General features: G+C 41.8%; 1 protein-coding gene across 1 annotated transcript in view; it reads right to left on the bottom strand.

Moving 5' to 3' along the window:
- LOC128656218 (phospholipid scramblase 2) overlaps nt 1-20,295 on the bottom strand; it is a 341,004-nt gene that overhangs the window by 22,557 nt on the left and 298,152 nt on the right. Inside the window, exon 8 of the mRNA XM_053710007.1 lies at nt 17,898-18,059. Within this exon, the coding sequence (XP_053565982.1) occupies nt 17,898-18,059 (162 nt within the window). The remainder of the gene's footprint in view (nt 1-17,897; nt 18,060-20,295) is intronic.

Below are 20,295 nucleotides of genomic sequence, written 5' to 3'. Positions count from 1 at the left end.
GTCAAGAGAAAGGAAATGGAAGCCACAACCATTACGGTCACATTGTGCGCAATGCAGGACCGTCCCCTCTATGAGAAAAAGCATGACAAGCTTTTAAGCTGCGCAACCTTTAAAGAGAAATTGAAACCTTTATGTTCCATCTCAGCCTATGAGCCCATAAACATCTTATACAAAAAGCAGCATGAAATCAAATAAAACATATGATTAAACCCAACTGTTCATAATCCCCCTCAGGAGATATTAACCCTTGATTCCATACAGATAAAAGGAGCCACACTGTAACCCTGTTTTCTAGCGTTTGCAATAAGTGTAAAAATTTAACGATTTTACCGGAATCTATGCCGTGGAACAGTAACACGGTCCTTCAAGTTTGACAGACTGTAGCAGCGATTCTGACATGGACTTAAGTGAAGAAAGCAGGCAGCAAAACTCATCAACGCTGATTGCTTAAGGAGCTGTTAATACGAGTCTGGATGGTTTCGCAGAAAGACTCTCCCTGCATCTCCAGACTAACTTTCATCCATGCTCTCACTGAGAGGCTGACAGGACTACTTAAAACTCCAGTCCCATAGCGAAGAGTACTACCCTCCATAAGAGACTACTCTGAATCTTCAGACACTTCTCTGCCATCCTCCTGTGACGAAAGGCAAAGAATGACTGGGGGATGAGGGAAGTGGGGGAGGTATTTAAGCCTTTGGCTGGGGCGTCTTTGCCTCCTCCTGGTGGCCAGGTTCTGTATTCCCACAAGTAATAAATGCAGCTGTGGACTCTCCCTGTTTCGAGAAGGAAACGGCAGCACTCTTTCAGAAATGAACAGCAGCTCAATGGCTGGTTCTATGGAGATTTTTACAAGCGGGGGTTTGCCATGTTCAATTGTTCAGAGAAAGACTGTCTTGTATTTCAGGGCTGGTCTAACTTTTTTTTTTATTGAGGTTCTGAATAAGGCATACATGAAATAAGAAAAACAAAATCCAATGGTAATGGTACACAGATATCAAAGTACAATTCTGTATGAAAACATAGTACATTTCTAAGGGAGAAATCAGGAGCATAGTATGTAGGTATAATGCCTATTATAAATGCCTCCTAGGTAACACAAGAGGCCTCTCTTGGACCTCAGTTATAAACTCATAACCATAAATAGGAGGCTATTTCTAGTGAGATAGACCACTTTTGGATCTCTTAATGAGAACCTTTTTTTTTTATAGTTTTTAATTAAGCTTTATAGAATATATAGCAAAGCATTCTAACTAACACAAAGGGTCACTTTTGGGCCCTATCTAGGTCTTAAAAACTTCAAGGAAGGCACTTGGGATAAAAAAGGAAATTTATGCTTACCTGATAAATTGATTTCTTCTAAGATACGACAAGTCCACGGGTTCATCCATTACTTGTGGGATATTATCCTCCTGCTAACAGGAAGTGGCAAAGAGCACCACAGCAGAGCTGTCTATATAGCTCCTCCCTTAACTCCACCCCCCAGTCATTCAACCAAAGGTATAGGAAGAAAAAGGAGAAACTAAAAAGGTGCAGAGGTGACTGAAGTTTTAAACAAAAAAATATAATCTATCTTAAATTGACAGGGCGGGCCGTGGACTCGTCGTATCTTAGAAGAAATCAATTTATCAGTTAAGCATAAATTTCCTTTTCTTCTACAAGATACGACGAGTCCACGGATTCATCCATTACTTGTGGGATACAATACCAAAGCTACAGGACACGGATGAACGGGAGGGACAAGACAGATACCTAAACAGAAGGCACCACTGCTTGAAGAACTTTTCTCCCAAAAATAGCCTCAGAAGAAGCAAAAGTATCAAATTTGGAAAAGGTATGAAGGGAAGACCAAGTCGCAGCCTTACAAATCTATTTTAAAAGCCCATGTGGAAGCCAACGCTCTAGTAGAATGAGCAGTAATTCTTTTAGGAGGCTGGTGTCCAGCAGTCTCGTATGCCAAATGGATGATGCTTTTCAGCCAAAAAGAGAGGAGGTAGCTGTAGCTTTTTGACCTCTACGCTTTCCAGAATAAACAACAAACAGAGAAGATGTTTGACGGAAATCCTTGGTCGCTTGCAAGTAAAACTTCAAGGCACGAACCACGTCCAAGTTATGTAACAGACGCTCCTTCTTAGGAGGATGATTAAGACACAATGAAGGAACAACAATTTCCTGATTAATATTGTTATTTGAAACAACCTTAGGAAGGAATCCAGGTTTAGTACGCAAAACCACCTTATCAGAATGGAATATAAGATAAGGCGAGTCGCATTGTAACGCAGATATCTCAGAAACTCTTCGAGCAGAAGAGACAGCAACTAAAAACAGAACTTTCCAAGATAAAAGTTTAATATCAATGGAATGCATGGGTTCAAACGGAACCCTTTGAAGAACATTAAGAACTAAATTCAAACTCCAAGGCGGAGTAACAGGTTTAAACACAGGCTTAATTCTAACCAAAGCCTGACAAAACGACTGAACGTCTGGGACATCTGCCAGACGCTTGTGTAGTAAGATTGACAAAGCAGAAATCTGTCCCTTTAAGGAACTAGCTGATAACCCGTTCTCCAATCCTTCTTGGAGAAAAGACAAAATCCTAGGAATCCTGATCTTACTCCATGAGTAGCCTTTGGATTCGCGCCAATAAAGAAATTTATGCCATATCTTATGATAAACTTTCCTAGAGACAGGCTTCCGAGCCTGAACCAAGGTATCAATAACCGACTCAGAGAATCCCCGCTTAGATAGAATCAAGCGTTGAATCTCCAGGCAGTCAGCTGCAGAGAAACGAGATTTGGATGTTGGAACGGACCCTGAATGAAAAGGTCCTGTCTCAGAGGTAGTTTCCACAGTGGAAGAGATGACATTTCCACCAGGTCTGCATACCAAGCCCTGCGTGGCCACGCAGGCGCTATCAATATTACCGAAGCCCTCTCCTGTTTGATTCTTGCAATCAGACGAGGAAGGAGAGGAAAAGGCGGAAACACATAAGCCAGGTTGAACGACAAAGGTACTGCTAGAGCATCTATCAGTACTGCTTGAGGATCCCTTGATCTGGACCCGTAACAAGGAAGTTTGGCATTCTGACGAGATGACATCAGATCCAATTCCAGTGTGCACCATTGAAGAATCAATTTTGCAAACACCTCCGAATGGAGTTCCCACTCCCCTGGATGAAAAGTCTGATTTAGAAAATCCGCTTCCCAGTTCTCCACACCTGGGATATATATTGCTGATAGATGGCAGGAGTGAGTCTCTGCCCATTTAATTATTTTGGAAACCTCTATCATCGCTAGAGAACTCTTTTTTCCCCCTTGATGATTGATGTATGCTACGGTCGTGATATTGTCCGACTGGAATCTTATGAATTTGGCCAAAGCCAGCTGAGGCCACGATTGAAGGGCGTTGAATATCGCTCTCAGTTCCAGAATATTTATAGGTAGTAAGGACTCCTCCTGAGTCCACACACCCTGAGCCTTCAGGGAATTCCAGACTGCACCCCAGCCCAAGAGGCTGGCGTCCGTCGTCACTATGACCCACGCTGGCCTGCGGAAGCACATTCCCAGGGACAGATGATCCTGTGACAACCACCAAAGAAGAGAGTCTCTGGTCTCTAGATCCAAATTTGTATGCGGAGATAAATCCGCATAATCCCCATTCCACTGTCTGAGCATGCACAGCTGCAGTGGTCAGAGATGTAAGCGAGCAAACGGAACTATGTCCATTGCCGCAACCATTAGTCCAATTACCTCCATACACTGAGCCACTGATGGCCAAGGAATGGAATGAAGTGCTCGGCAAGTGGTTAAGATCTTTGATTTTATGACCTCCGTCAGAAAAATCTTCATGACTACCGAGCCTATCAGAGTTCCTAAGAATGGAACCCTTCTGAGAGGAACAAGTGAACTCTTATGTTCACCTTCCACCCGTGAGTTCTTAGAAAAGCCAACACGATGTCCGTTTGAGATTTGGCTAGATGGTAAGTTGACGCCTGAATCCAAATATTGTCCAGATAGGGTGCCACTGCTAAGCCCCGCGGCCTTTGAACCGCCAGAAGGGACCCTAGCACCTTAGTGAAAATTCTGGGAGCTGTGGCCAACCCGAAAGACAGGGCCACAAACTGGTAATGTTTGTCCATGAAGGCAAACCTGAGGAACTGATGATGATCATTGTGGATAGGAATGTGAAGATAGGCATCCTTCAAATCCACGGTGGTCATGTATTGACCCTCCTGAATCATAGGTAAAATTGTTCAAATAGTCTCCATCTTGAACAATGGGACTCTGAGAAATTTGTTTAAAGTTTTGAGATCTAAAATCGGTCTGAAGGTTCCCTCTTTTTTGGGAACCACAAATAGATTGGAGTAAAACCCCTGTTCTTGCTCTACTTTTGGACCTGGGCAGATTACACCCATGGTATATAGGTCTTCTACGCAGCGTAAGAACGCCTCTCTTTTTGTCTGGTTTACAGACAAACGTGAAAGATGAACTCTCCCCCTTGGGAGAGAATCTTTGAATTCTAGGAGATACCCATGGGTCACAATTTCTAATGCCTAGGAATCCTGAACGTCTCTTGCCTGAGCGAAGAGAGAAAGTCTGCCCCCTACTAGATCCTGTCCCGGATCAGGGGCTACCCCTTCATGCTGTCTTGGTAGCAGCAGCGGGCTTTTTAGCCTGTTTACCTTTATTCCAAGTCTGGTTAGGTCTCCAGACTGACTTGGATTGAGCAAAGTTCCCCTCCTGCTTGGAGGCGGATGAGGAAGTAGAGGGACCGCCTTTAAAGTTTAGAAAGGAACGAAAATTATTCTGTTTGGTCCTCATTTTAATCGTCTTGTCCTGAGGAAGGGCATGACCTTTACCTCCAGTAATGTCAAAAATAATCTCCTTTAGTTCAGGCCCAAATAGGGTCTTACCCTTAAAGGGAATAGCTAAGAGCTTTGATTTGGATGACACATCAGCAGACCATGACTTCAGCCATAACGCTCTGCGCGCTAAAATGGCAAAGCATGCATTCTTAGCCACCAGTTTAGCCATTTGGAAAGCGGCATCTGTAATAAAAGAATTTGCTAGCTTTAGAGCCTTAATTCTATCCAAAATATCCTCTAATGGGGTCTCAACCTTAAGAGACTCCTCCAGAGCCTCAAACCAAAAAGCTGCTGCAGTAGTTACTGGAACAATGCACGCTATAGGTTGCAGAAGAAAACCCCGATGAATAAATAACTTCTTCAGAAGTCCTAATTTTTTATCCATAGGATGTTTGAAAGCACAACTGTCCTCGATAGGTATAGTTGTACGCTTAGCCAGGGTAGAAATAGCTCCCTCCACCTTAGGGACTGTCTGCCACGAATCCCGAATTGTGTCAGATATGGGAAACATTTTCTTAAAAGTAGGAGGGGGAGAGAACGGAATATCTGGTCTATCCCATTCCTTAGTAATGTCCGAAATTCTTTTAGGGACTGGAAAAACATAAGTGTAAGTAGGGACCTCTAGATATTTGTCCATTTTACACAGTTTCTCTGGTGGGATGGCAATAGGGTCACAATCATCCAGAGTCGCTAAGACCTCCCTGAGTAACAAGCGGAGGTGTTCAAGCTTAAACTTAAAGGCCGTCACATCTGAGTCTGTTTGAGGGAACATCTTTCCTGAATCAGAAAGCTCTCCCTCAGACAGCAATTCCCCCACCCCCAAATCAGAACACTGTGAGATGGCCAATAAAGCATCAGAGAGCTCAGCATTTACTCTAATACCGGACCTACTGCGCTTACCCTGTAAACCAGGCAGTTTAGATAATACCTCTGTAAGTGTAGTAGACATAACTGCAGCCATATCTTGCAGGGTGAAAGAATTTGACGCACTAGAGGTACTTGGCGTCACTTGGGCGGGCGTTAAAGGTTGTGACACTTGGGGAGAAGTAGATGGCATAACCGGATTCTCTTCTGACTGAGAATCATCCTGAGACATGCTTTTATCCACTAAAATATGTTCTTTGCAATGTAAGGACCTTTCAGTACACGAGGGACACATTCTAAGTGGGGGTTCCACAGTGGCTTCTAAACACATAGAACATTGACTTTCCTCAATGTCAGACATGTTAATACAGGCTAGTAATGACCACAAACAGGCTTGAAAACACTTTATTTAGTGAAAAAAATAATCTGAAAAACGGTAGTGCGCCTTTAACAGAAAAAAAAGCGTACAATTTTTCCCAAACTGCTCTAAAATGATATAAATTATCCCAATAGATTGCACCACAAGAAAGGAATGCTTAACTCATAATGGACCAAAATGTTATGCAAAAAAAACGTTATAAAGTAAACAAATAACCCCCTGCACCTCGCCACAACTCTGCTGTGGAGCCTACCTGCCCTCAGGGGTCTGTAAAATCACTCTAACACTTCGAGTAGCCCAAATCTTTCTTTTGAGGCCCACCGGAGCTTGCTGCTTGCATGTGGAATTCAACTGCGCAACTGAGGCGCGAAAATAGGCCCTGCCCATCTACATTGATGTCTCACTGCCTTGCAAAAACCGCTATAATGCGGTCTAGAACCTAGCCATGTGGGTTTCCATATACCCAGGTCTAAAAGAAGCCATGTGCACCCACCATTGTCAAAAATAAAACGTTAAGTGCCCTCCAAACAAAATCGTTTGCCCAACAAACATGTCCTCAGTGTCAAACATTTTTTTAGCCCAAAATATACAGGTCCCAGTAATACCCTTCTATTTCACATGTAGGATTACTGCTTACCCCTTCCCTTATGGGAAAACTGTCAGCCAGTTCTGAAATAACAAAGTCTCTCCAGAAAAAAAAATGACTGAACATACCTCAATGCTTGTAGCGTGAAAGAAACGTTCCTTACACTGAAGCTTCTCAAGTACTCCTCAGCCATTCTGTGGGAACTACTCTGGATCTTAGTAACAACTGCTAAGTTTCCAGGTAGAAATCTTCATCCATCTGCTGCCTGGGAAAAAAATAGCACTCACCGGTACCATTTAAAATAAAAAAAGTCTTGCTTGAAGAAAATAAAAACTAACTTTTTATCACCTCTTTCACTTTACCCTTCCTATTACTTAGAGCAGGCAAAGAGAATGACTGGGGGGTGGAGTTAAGGGAGGAGCTATATAGACAGCTCTGCTGTGGTGCTCTTTGCCACTTCCTCTTAGCAGGAGGATAATATCACACAAGTAATGGATGAATCTGTGGACTCGTCGTATCTTATAGAAGAAATAAAGAAATATGAGATCAACATTTCTTTTTCAGGAATATACAGTGGATATTAAAAGTCTACACACCCCTGTTAAAATGTCAGGTTTTTGTGATGTAAAAAAATGAGATAAAGATAAATCATTTCAGAACTTTTTCCACCTTTAATGTGACCTATAAACTGTACAATTTGATTGAAAAACTTCTAGGTGGAGGGAAGTAAAAATAAAAAAATAAAATAATATCTTATAACTGGGGATGTAGCTGTCTTTCCTGACATTTTCTTAGTCGCAACCTACAGCTAAAGTCATGGTTCGAAGAGAGCTTCCAAAGCGCAAGAGGGATCTCGTTGTTTAAAGATATATATATATATATATATTTTTTTTTATATATTATACACACACAGTGGATATAAAAAGTCTACACACCCCTGTTAAAATGAGACAAAGATAAATCATTTCTGAACTTTTTCCACCTTTAATGTGAACAATAAACTGTAAAACTCAATTGAAAAACAAACTGAAATCTTTTAGGTAAAGGGAAATAAAAATATAAAACTAAAATAATATGGTTGCATAAGTGTGAACACCCTTAAACTAATACTTTATTGAAGCACCTTTTGATTTTATTACAGCACTCAGTCTTTTTGGGTATGAGTTTTTAAGCATGGCACATCTTGACTTGGCAAGATTTGCCCACTCTTCTTTGCAAAAACACTCTAAATCTGTCAGAATGCGAGGGCATCTCCTGTGCACAGCCCTCTTCAGATCACCACAGATTTTGAATTCAGGTCTGGGCTCTGGCTGGGCCATCCCAAAACTTTAATCTTCTTCTGGTAAAGCCATTCCTTTGTTGATTTGGATGTATGCTTTGGGTCGTTATGCTGAAAGATGAAGTTCCTCTTCATGTTCAGCTTTCTAGCAGAAGCCTGAAGGTTTTGTGCCATTATTATCTGGTATTTGGAACTGTTCATTATTCACTCTACCTTGACTAAGGCCACAGTTCCAGCTGAAGAAAAACAGACCCAAAGGATGATGCTGCCACCAAAATGCTTCACTGTGGGTATGGTGTTCTTTTGGTGATATGCAGTGTTGTTTTTGCGCCAAACATATCTTTTGGAATTATGGCCAAAAAGTTCAACTTTGGTTTCATCAGACCAGAACACCTTTTACAACATGCTTTTGGGAAACTTCAGATGTGTTTTTGTAAAATTTAGCCGGGCTTGGATGTTTTTTTTTTATAAGAAAAGGCTTCCGTCTTGCCACTCTACCCCATAGCCCAGACATATGAAGAATACGGGCGATTGTTGTCACATGTACCACAGCCAGTACTTGCCAGATATTCCTGCAGCTCCTTTAATGTGGCTGTAGACCTCTTGGCAGCCTCCCAGACCAGTTTGCTTCTCGTCTTTTCATCAATTTTGGAGGGACATCCAGTTCTTGGTAATGTCACTGTTGCACCATATTTTCTTCACTTGATGATGACTGTCTTCACTGTGTTCCATGGTATATCTAATGCCTTGGAAATTCTTTTGTACCCTTCTTTTGACTGATACCTTTTAACAATGAGATCCCTCTGATGCTTTAGAAGCTCTCTGCGGACCATGGCTTTTGCTGCAGGATGCGACTAACAAAATCTCAGGAAAGACCTACTAGAACAGCTGAACTTTATTTGGGGTTAATCAGAGGCACTTTAAATGATGACAGGTGTGTACTGACTACTATTTAACATGATTTTGAATGTGATTGCTTAATTCTGAACACAGCTACATCCCCAGTTATAAAAAGGTGTTCACACTTATGCAACCATATTATTTTAGTTTTTTATTTTTATTTCCCTTTACCTAAAAGATTTCAGTTTGTTTTTTAATTGAGTTGTACAGTTTATAGGTCACATTAAAGGTGGAAAAAGGAAATTTATGCTTACCTGATAAATTGATTTCTTCTACGATACGAGTCCACGGATTCATTCTTACTTGTGGAATATTATCCTCCTGCTAACAGGAAGTGGCAAAGAGCACCACAGCAGAGCTGTATATATATAGCTCCTCCCTTACCTCCACCCCCAGTCATTCGACCGAAGGTTTAGGAAGAGAAAGGAAAAGCTAAAAGGTACAGAGGTGACTGAAGTTGTAAAAATAAAATATAATCTGTCTTTAAAATGACAGGGAGGGCCGTGGACTCGTCGTATCGTAGAAGAAATCAATTTATCAGGTAAGTATAAATTTCCTTTTCTTCTACAAGATACGACGAGTCCACGGATTCATCCTTACTTGTGGGATACAATACCAAAGCTACAGGACACAGATGAACGGGAGGGACAAGACAGATACCTAAACGGAAGGCACCACTGCTTGAAGAACCTTTCTCCCAAAAACAGGCTCAGACGAAGCAAAGATATCAAATTTGTAAAATTTGGAAAAAGTATGAAGGGACGACCAAGTCGCAGCCTTACAAATCTGTTCAACAGAAGCATCGTTTTTAAAAGCCACAGCTCTAGTAGAATGAGCCGTAATTCTTTCAGGAGGCTGCTGTCCAGCAGTCTCATATGCCAGGCGGATGATGCTCTTCAGCCAAAAAGAAAAAGGTAGCCGTAGCTTTTTGACCCCTACGCTTTCCAGAATAAACAATGAATAATGAAGATACGGAAATCCTTGGTCGCTTGTAAGTAAAACTTCAAAACTCGAACCACGTCCAGGTTATGCAATAGACGTTCCTTCTTAGAAGGATTAGGACACAATGAAGGAACTACAATTTCCTGATTAATATTCTTATTTGAAACAACTTTAGAAAGGAATCCAGGTTTAGTACGCAAAACCACCTTATCAGAATGAAATATAAGATAAGACGAATCACAATGTAACGCAGAAAGCTCAGAAACCCTTCGAGCAGAAGAGATAGTAACCAAAAACAAAACTTTCCAAGATAACTTAATATCTATGGAATGCATAGGTTCAAACGGAACCCCTTGAAGAACATTAAGAACAAAATTCAAACTCCAGGGCGGAGCAATAGGTTTAAACACAGGCTTGATTCTGGTTAAAGCCTGACAAAAGGACTGAACGTCTGGAACATCCGCCAGACGCTTGTGTAGTAAAATTGACAAAGCAGAAATTTGTCCCTTTAAGGAACTTGCTGATAACCCCTTCTCCAATCCTTCTTGGAAAAAAGATAAAATCCTGGAAATTCTAACCCTACTCCATGAGTAGCCCTTGGATTCGCACCAATAAAGATATTTACGCCATATCTTATGGTAGATCTTTCTAGTGACAGGCTTACATGCCTGAATCAAAGTATCAATAACCGAATCAGAGAATCCCCGCTGAGATAAAATCAAGCGTTCAATCTCCAAGCAGTTAGCTGCAAATAATTTAGATTTGGATGTTGGAAAGGTCCTTGAACGAGAAGGTCCTGTCTCAAGCGAAGTTTCCACGGTGGCAGAGAGGACATGTCCACTAGATCCGCATACCAAGTACTGCGTGGCCACACAGGCGCTATCAGTATTACTGAAGCTCTCTCCTGTTTGATCCGCACAATCACGCGAGGCAGGAGAGGGAACGGTGGAAACACATAGGCCAGGCTGAACGACCAAGGCACTGCCAGGGCATCTATCAGTGCGGCCTGAGGATCCCTCGACCTGGATCCGTAAAGAGGAAGCTTGGCATTCTGTCGAGATGCCATCAGATCCAATTCCGGTCTGCCCCATTGTCGAATCAATGATGCAAACACCTCCGGATGGAGTTCCCACTCCCCCGGATGAAAAGTCTGACGACTTAGAAAATCCGCTTCCCAGTACTCTACTCCTGGGATGTATACTGCCGATAGATGGCAAGAGTGAGCCTCCGCCCATCGGATTATCTTTGATACCTCTATCATCGCTAAAGAACTTCTTGTTCCCCCCTGATGATTGATATATGCCACAGTCGTGATATTGTCCGACTGGAATCTTATGAATTTGGCCGAAGCCAACTGAGGCCACGCCTGAAGCGCATTGAATATTGCTGTCAGTTCCAGAATATTGATTGGAAGTAGAGACTCCACCTGAGTCCAAACACCCTGAGCCTTCAGGGAATTCCAGACTGCACCCCAGCCCAGAAGACTGGCGTCCGTTGTCACTATTACCCATGAGGGTCTGCGGAAGCAAGTCCCCTGGGACAGATGATCCGGCGACAACCAGTCTCTGGTCTCTTGATCCAGATTTATCTGAGGAGATAGATTTGCATAGTCCCCATTCCACTGTCTGAGCATGCACAGCTGCAGTGGTCTGAGATGATAGCAAGCAAACGGGATGAAGTCCATTCCCGCTACCATTAATCCAATGACCTCCATACACTGAGCCACTGATGGCCGAGGAATGGACTAAAGCGCTCGGCAAGTATTTAGAATCTTTGATTTTCTGACCTCCGTCAGAAATATTTTCATGTCTACTGAGTCTATCAGAGTTCCCAAGAAGGGAACCCTTGTCCGTGGAACTAGTGAACTCTTTTCTATGTTCACCTTCCAACCATGAGTTCTCAGGAACGACAACACAGTATCCGTGTGAGATTTTGTCAGATAAGTTGACGCCTGAATCAAAATATCGTCAAGATAAGGCGCCACTGCTATGCCCCGCGGTCTGAGAACCGCTAGAAGAGACCCTAGAACCTTTGTGAAGATTCTGGGAACTGTGGCCAATCCGAAGGCAAGAGCCACAAACTGATGTTTGTCCAGAAAGGCAAACCTTAGAAACTGATTATGATCCTTGTGAATAGGAATATGAAGGTATACATCCTTCAAGTCCAAGGTAGTCATATATTGACCCTCCTGGATCATTGGTAAAATTGTTCGTATAGCCTCCATCTTGAACGATGGGACTCTGAGAAATTTGTTTAGACACTTGAGATCTAAAATAGGTCTGAAAGTTCCCTCTTTTTTGGGAACCACGAAAAGATTTGAGTAAAACCCCTGTCCCTGTTCCAGTTTTGGAACGGGACAAATTACTCCCATGGTATAGAGGTCTTTTACACAGCGTAAGAACGCCTCTTTATCTGGTCTACAGATGAAATCTCCCTCTTGGGAGTAAGTCCTTGAATTCCAGCTGATACCCGTGGGTCACAATTTCCAATGCCCAGTGGTCCTTAACATCCCTTGCCCAAGCCTGAGCAAAGAAGGAAAGTCTGCCCCCTACTAGATCTGGTCCCGGATCGGGGGCCGCCCCTTCATGCTGTCTTAGTAGCAGGTTTCCTGGATTGTTTACCTTTATTCCAAGCCTGGTTGGGTCTCCAGACGGACTTGAATTGAGCAAAATTCCCTTCCTGCTTAGTGGAGGAAGAGGAAGCCGAGGGTACTCCTTTAAAATTTCGAAAGGAACGAAAATGATTTTGTTTACCTCTCATCTTAACAGACCTGTCCTGAGGTAGGGCGTGGCCTTTACCTCCAGTAATGTCAGAAATGATTTCCTTCAATTTAGGCCCGAATAGGGTCTTACCCTTGAAAGGAATAGCTAAAAGCTTAGATTTAGATGACATATCAGCAGACCACGATTTTAGCCATAACGCTCTACGCGCTAAAATGACAAAGCCTGCATTTTTCGCCGCTAATTTAGCAATTTGAAACGTGGCATCTGTAATAAAAGAATTAGCTAGCTTGAGAGCTTTAATTCTATCCAAAATGTCCTCTAAAGGTGTCTCAACCTTCAGAGACTCTTCTAGAGCGTCAAACCAGAAAACTGCTGCAGTAGTTACTGGAACAATGCAGGCTGTAGAAGAAAACCCTGATGAATAAATAAATTTCTTTAGAAGACCCTCTAACTTTTTATCCATAGGGTCTTTAAAAGCACAACTGTCCTCAATAGGTATAGTTGTACGCTTAGCCAGGGTAGATATTGCTCCCTCCACCTTAGGGACCGTTTGCCAAGAGTCCTGAATGGTGTCTGATACAGGAAACATTTTCTTAAAATTAGGAGGGGGAAGAGAACGGTATATCTGGTCTATCCCATTCCTTTTTAACAATTTCCGAAATTCATTTAGGAACCGGAAAAACGTCAGTGTAAGTAGGCACCTCTAGATATTTGTCCATCTTGCACAACTTCTCTGGTGGTGGTATAATAAGGTCACAATTATCCAGAGTCGCTAAAACCTCCCTAAGCAACAGGCTGAGGTGTTCAAGCTTAAATTTAAAAGACATGACGTCCGAATCTGTCAGAGGCAACACATTTCCTGATTCTGAAAGTTAACCCTCAGACAGCAATTCCCTGACCCCCAACTCAGAGCACTGTGAGGGTACATCGGAAATAGCGAATAAAGCATCAGAGGATTCAGTATTCACATTAATACCTGACCTACTGCGTTTACCCTGTAATACTGGTAATTTAGATAATACCTCTGTAAGGGTAGTTGACATAACTGCAGCCATATCTTGCAGAGTAAAAGAATTAGACGCACTAGAGGTACTTGGCGTCGCTTGTGTGGGCGTTAAAGGTTGTGACACTTGGGGAGAATTGGATGGCATATCCTGATTCTCTTCAGACTGAGAATCATCCTTAGACACACTTTCATTACCTAAAATATGCTCTTTACAATGTAAGGCCCTTTCAGTACAAGAGGTACACAATGTAAGAGGGGGTTCCACAATGTCTTCTAAACACATAGAGCAATGATTTTCCTCAATGTCAGACATGTTGAACAGACTAGTAATAACCACAATAGTCGTTAAATACTTTATTGATTTAAACAATTTTTGAAAACGTGTACTGCACCTTTAAGAGATAAAAAAGCGCACAATTTTTCCCAAACTGCCAAAAAACGTTAAAAAAAACATTATACACTTAAATTCACATATACTATAGTGCCAAAAATTATTGCACCCTAAGAGCAAAGGGTGAAATTAACCTCTAAAAGATAATTATAGCAAAAAACTGTATTTGGTATGAAAAACACAACCCCTGCACGTCGCCACAGCTCTGCTGTGGCGCCTACCTGCCTCCAGGGAACTGCAAAACGACTCAACACCAATCCGGTTAACCAAAACTCAGTTTAGGCCCAACCGGAGCTAATACCTGCTGCCTCCTCTTCAGAGTAAACTGCGCGTCTGAGGCGTGAAAAATAGTCCCCGCCCATCATGGACGACGTTCTTATCCGCCTAAACAACCGCATGGGAAGCGGTTTAGCAATAAGCCATGTGGTTCCCTAAACACAATCTTAAAAAAACAGCCATATGAGTGCTGGTTATTAATAAAAAAACATTAGGCTGCCTCTCCCAGTGTCTCTAATATATGTTGCAATAAGTTCTCTGCTGCATTTAGCCCCTATTATGTCAAAAATAACACACACAGGATTTCAGTAATATCCTTTTTGTTTACAGGTCTACTGCTTACCCCTTCCCATGCCGGGAAAATAAGTCAGCCAGTCCTGATATACTAAGTCTCCTCAGAAATAAATGAATGAACATACCTCAATGCTGCTTGTAGCATGAAACCGTTCTCCACACTGAAGATTTCTCTTGCACTATCTTCAGAAGCTCTGTGGGAACCAACATGGATCTTAGGGACATCTGCTAAGATCATCAACCTCAGGGCAGAAATCTTCTTCTATATCCTCCCTGAGGAAAATAGTACTCACCGGTACCATTTAAAATAAAAAACTTCTTGATTTTAGAATCTAAAACCAACACCTCTTTCACTTTACCTCTTCCTATTACTAACACAGGCAAAGAGAATGACTGGGGGTGGAGGGAAGGGAGGAGCTATATATACAGCTCTGCTGTGGTGCTCTTTGCCACTTCCTGTTAGCAGGAGGATAATATCCCACAAGTAAGGACTTGTCGTATCTTGTAGAAGAAAAGTTCTGAAATGATTTATCTTCGTCTCATTTTTTTACATCACAGAAACCTGACATTTTAACAGGGCTGTGTAGACTTTATATCCACTGTATATATATATCTCATAGGATAGTAATGATAATGGGGTAATCGTCAACCGGGTTATGTCATAAAAGCCAAAAAGTACTATAAATAAGCCAAAGTGTCCTTATATAATAAACAAGGAGACCCTGCACTCAACCCTAGAAAGGCTAGCTCTATCAGGTAAACGTTATTTCAATCAGAAATAAAAGTACCAAGTTACTGTATATCCTTAGGTTTTAGAATAGTGATACATAGTTTGAAGGAAGTCGGCTTACCAGATGTTCAAATAAAAATGTGAATGGACTTTGACTGGTCACCTAATATGTAGTCTAGCATCACCAATCAACCTTTATATTTAGATAGCTAAATAATTACAAGAATACAGTACTCCTTCAATATGTGATAGCTCCCTAATTTAGCAACTTGAATAACAATCATCTCGGGATAAAGCATAACAATCAAAAGCATCTGCAGTACGAAACACATAACTTCACCTGAACATCTAGCAAGTGTATCGCCAGCCATCCTACGCCTCTGGGCATAAGAGATATATGGGATATATGGGGTCAAAAAAAAATGAATGTAGACAAATGTTCAGGGAAAAGCCATATCTAAGATTTAAGTCCAAGAGAGATTTCCAGAACCAAGGTTTCTGTCAAGTTCTATGGGAGTGGATCCATTCAGAAATATGGGGTATGATAGTAGGGTGCAATATTTTTGTGAGGTATTATGTGGTACCCCCAGGGGATTTGAAAAATTATAAGAGCTAGGAAGCCAGAATAGGGCAATAACTCTGCTGTGCCCATTTATTGTCAATGGGTGGTATGGTACTTAGCTATATAGAATCTTACACAAAGGGTAATGGCTAGACAATAGTAGGGAGACAACATACCTCAAAAATGTGGGAGCACACTAACGTAACAGCATAGATGATAATCATTTTAGTTTCTCTAGAGGGGAATAACGACTGCAAAACTAAGCTCTAACATAACAAGAAACATAACAGTATAGAACATTTGCATCACAAAGCATATATAATGTGGACATTTAACAAATAAACCACCAATTATCCTGTACCAAAGTCATTTATTATTCTCCCGAAGTTCATACTTATAGGCCATCATTAGGTATTTCAAGAAAGAGCAAGCAAGCCTGTTTGCTACAGCTCTGATAGGGCTTGTAAGATATATGGGCCATAGCTACATACACAACCTACTAAGTCACCCCTAATGTGCCACATACCTCCATGTAAAAACCAGTTCCGCACACGTATGGTGCTCGGTTTTGGCGTTATACGTCCCTCTCTCTGTATTTGCAGTAAGGGTATGGGTGTTTTTAAGAAGACGCTCTTTCAGGTGTGGGCTTGCCGCTTTGAGAGCAGGCTCCGCCCCCAGGGCTGGACTTACTTTGATAGGTGGGATTAGACATACTCAAAAAAGGCCCTTCTCTGTAAAAAGCATAATTGGGGTAAAAAGAAGCCGCTCTCATGTGGTAAATAACCATAGAACAAGCTACTAATCTGCTTGTACATGAAAGAGCCCTTCTATATCTATATGTATTTGTAATATGACCCTAGGGAAGTCTCCCGGATGGTGATGGGGGGGGGGGACCAGATGTGGACTCCTTGCCCAATGTGCTTAGAGGAATATCACTGACAAGGATGAAATTATTGTCTTTGGTTGCCATGTTACTTGTAGGATTGGCTGGTATTTCTGGGCTGGACTGACTTTGCTAGACAGGACCAGACTTATATACTTCAGGAAAGTTCTTCTCAGTGAAAAGCACAACTGGGATAAAAGAGGCTGCTCCCAGGTAGCAAATCACCATAGAACAAGCTACTGAGCTGTTTGTTCCTAAGAAAGTGCATCCATCCATCTATCTATCCATTTAACTATGCGCATTTGGGTGTGCATTTTGATACTTTGTTAGTATCCAAATTCAGAAGTAGAAGGCGGTTGGTAGGATCCAGATTTTAGTGTGGTGATCACAAGAATCAATATACATATTGTACACATATACACACAGACAGTTTTAACTCCAAAGATATTCTGCAAGTAAATACAATACCTACATCTCACCTTAATATAATACATGTCCTATGAGACCGTAGGGGGTAAAATCTAGTGCACATGAGTAAGTAGCCTTTATCGATTTTTCATCAAAACAAGCAAACTAATGTATATTGCAATTTTGTTATATTTTCATGTATTAAACCATTTTATAAAGATTACATGAAACCCAAATTTTTTCTTTGATAATTTAGAAAGAACATGCAATTTTAAACAACTTTCTAATTTACTTCTATTATCTAATTTACTTCATTCTCTTGATACCCTTTGCTGAAAAGCATATCTAGATAGGCTCAGTAGCTGCTGATTGGTAGCTGCACATAGATGCCTTGTGCGATTGGCTCACCTATGTGCATTGATATTTCTTCAACAAAGGATATGTAAAGAATTAAACAAATTACATAATAAAAGTAAATGAGAAAGTTGTTTAAAATTGAATTCTCTGTCTGAATCATGAAAGAAAAAATGTGGGTTTAATGTCCCTTTAAGTTACTGTACTCTTAAATACAGTCATATGCACCCAGCAATAGACTTTGGGTTTAACATCTAAGCTCCCATGATTAGAATACATGTCTGTGTCTGGGCTATGTTAAACTGCATACAAGTAGAGTCCCTCCCTCTCCAATTATTCACGTAGGAGCTACAAGAGTTAAATGGTGTTTCCGTATGTGTAAGGGCAGACAGTTCCAATATCAGCCTAATCACTGTCATTTGTTTGTAAAAGTGGGGGGAAAAAAAACCAAAAACTTACGATAAGGAATAGAGCACCAAGCACAACTGCTTTAATTTTCACATCAAGATCCATAGGAAACTGGACTCCAAAGTTGTCGGCATCTGTAAACGATTCTTTTATAAGCCCGGTCCACTGCTTGGAAATTTTTCCAACAACAGATGTTTCATCCAGTGTCTTTATCTTGATGCAGAAAATTTAATTTGTTTTAGATTTAGCTGGCAAAAGTTAACAATCTTAAAATGTCACAATTTACAAAGACATGCTTGTGAAAAAACATAATTTATGCTTACCTGATAAATTTATTTCTCTTGTAGTGGATCAGGAAGTTGCAAGAGGATCACCCACAGCAGAGCTGCTATATAGCTCCTCCCCTCACTGCCATATCCAGTCATTCGACCGAAACAAGACTAGAAAGGAGAAACCATAGGGTGCAGTGGTGACTGTAGTTTAATTAAAATTTAGACCTGCCTTAAAATGACAGGGCGGGCCGTGGACTGGATACACTACAAGAGAAATAAATTTATCAGGTAAACATAAATTCTGTTTTCTCTTGTTAAGTGTATCCAGTCCACGGATCATCCATTACTTGTGGGATACCAATACCAAAGCTAAAGTACACGGATGAAGGGAGGGACAAGGCAGGAACTTAAACGGAAGGAACCACTGCCTGTAGAACCTTTCTCCCAAAAACAGCCTCCGAAGAAGCAAAAGTGTCAAATTTGTAAAATTTTGAAAAGGTGTGAAGCGAAGACCAAGTCGCAGCCTTGCAAATCTGTTCAACAGAGGCCTCATTTTTAAAGGCCCAGGTGGAAGCCACAGCTCTAGTAGAATGAGCTGTAATCCTTTCAGGGGGCTGCTGTTCAGCAGTCTCATAGGCTAAGCGTATTATGCTCCGAAGCCAAAAAGAGAGAGAGGTTGCCGAAGCTTTTTGACCTCTCCTCTGTCCAGAGTAAACGACAAACAGGGCAGATGTTTGACGAAAATCTTTAGTAGCCTGTAAGTAAAACTTCAAGGCACGGACTACGTCCAGATTATGCAAAAGACGTTCCTTCTTTGAAGAAGGATTAGGACACAATGATGGAACAACAATCTCTTGATTGATATTCCTGTTAGAAACCACCTTAGGTAAAATCCCAGGTTTGGTACGCAGAACTACCTTGTCTGAATGAAAAATCAGATAAGGAGAATCACAATGTAAGGCAGATAACTCAGAGACTCTTCGAGCCGAGGAAATAGCCATCAAAAACAGAACTTTCCAAGATAAAAGTTTAATATCAATGGAATGAAGGGGTTCAAACGGAACTCCCTGAAGAACTTTAAGAACCAAGTTTAAGCTCCACGGGGAAGCAACAGTTTTAAACACAGGCTTAATCCTAACCAAAGCCTGACAAAATGCCTGGACGTCTGGAACTTCTGCCAGACGCTTGTGCAAAAGAATAGACAGAGCAGAGATCTGTCCTTTTAAAGAACTAGCTGATAAGCCTTTGTCCAAACCTTCTTGGAGAAAGGACAATATCCTAAGAATCCTAACCTTACTCCATGAGTAACTCTTGGATTCACACCAATAAAGATATTTACGCCATATCTTATGGTAGATTTTCCTGGTGACAGGCTTCCGAGCCTGTATTAAGGTATCAATGACTGACTCGGAGAAGCCACGCCTTGATAGAATCAAGCGTTCAATCTCCATGCAGTCAGTCTCAGAGAAATTAGATTTGGATGATTGAAAGGACCTTGTATTAGAAGGTCCTGCCTCAGAGGCAGAGTCCATGGTGGAAGAGATGACATGTCCACTAGGTCTGCATACCAGGTCCTGCGTGGCCACGCAGGCGCTATCAGAATCACCGATGCTCTCTCCTGTTTGATTTTGGCAATCAGTCGAGGGAGCAGAGGAAACGGTGGAAACATAGGCCAGGTTGAAGAACCAAGGAGCTGCTAGAGCATCTATCAGCGTTGCTCCCGGGTCCCTGGATCCGTAACAAGGAAGCTTGGCGTTCTGGCAAGACGCCATGAGATCCAGTTCTGCTTTGCCCCAACGATGGACCAGTTGAGCAAACACCTCCGGATGGAGTTCCCACTCCCCCGGATGAAAAGTCTGACGACTTAGAAAATCCGCCTCCCAGTTCTCTACGCCTGGGATGTGGATCGCTGACAGGTGGCAAGAGTGAGACTCTGCCCAGCGAATTATCTGAGACTTCTAATATCGCTAGGGAACTCCTGGTTCCCCCTTCATGGTTGATGTAAGCCACAGTCGTGATGTTGTCCGACTGAAATCTGATGAACCTCAGTGTTGCTAACTATTTAGAATATTTATTGGGAGGAGTTTCTCCTCCTGAGTCCACGATCTCTGAGCCTTCAGGGAGTTCCAGACTGCGCCCCAACCTAGAAGGCTAGCATCTGTTGTTACAATCGTCCA

The sequence above is a fragment of the Bombina bombina genome, chromosome 4, assembly GCF_027579735.1.
Source record: "Bombina bombina isolate aBomBom1 chromosome 4, aBomBom1.pri, whole genome shotgun sequence".
NCBI classification, from domain to species: domain Eukaryota; kingdom Metazoa; phylum Chordata; class Amphibia; order Anura; family Bombinatoridae; genus Bombina; species Bombina bombina.
This window is presented reverse-complemented; position numbering and strand designations above follow the sequence as displayed.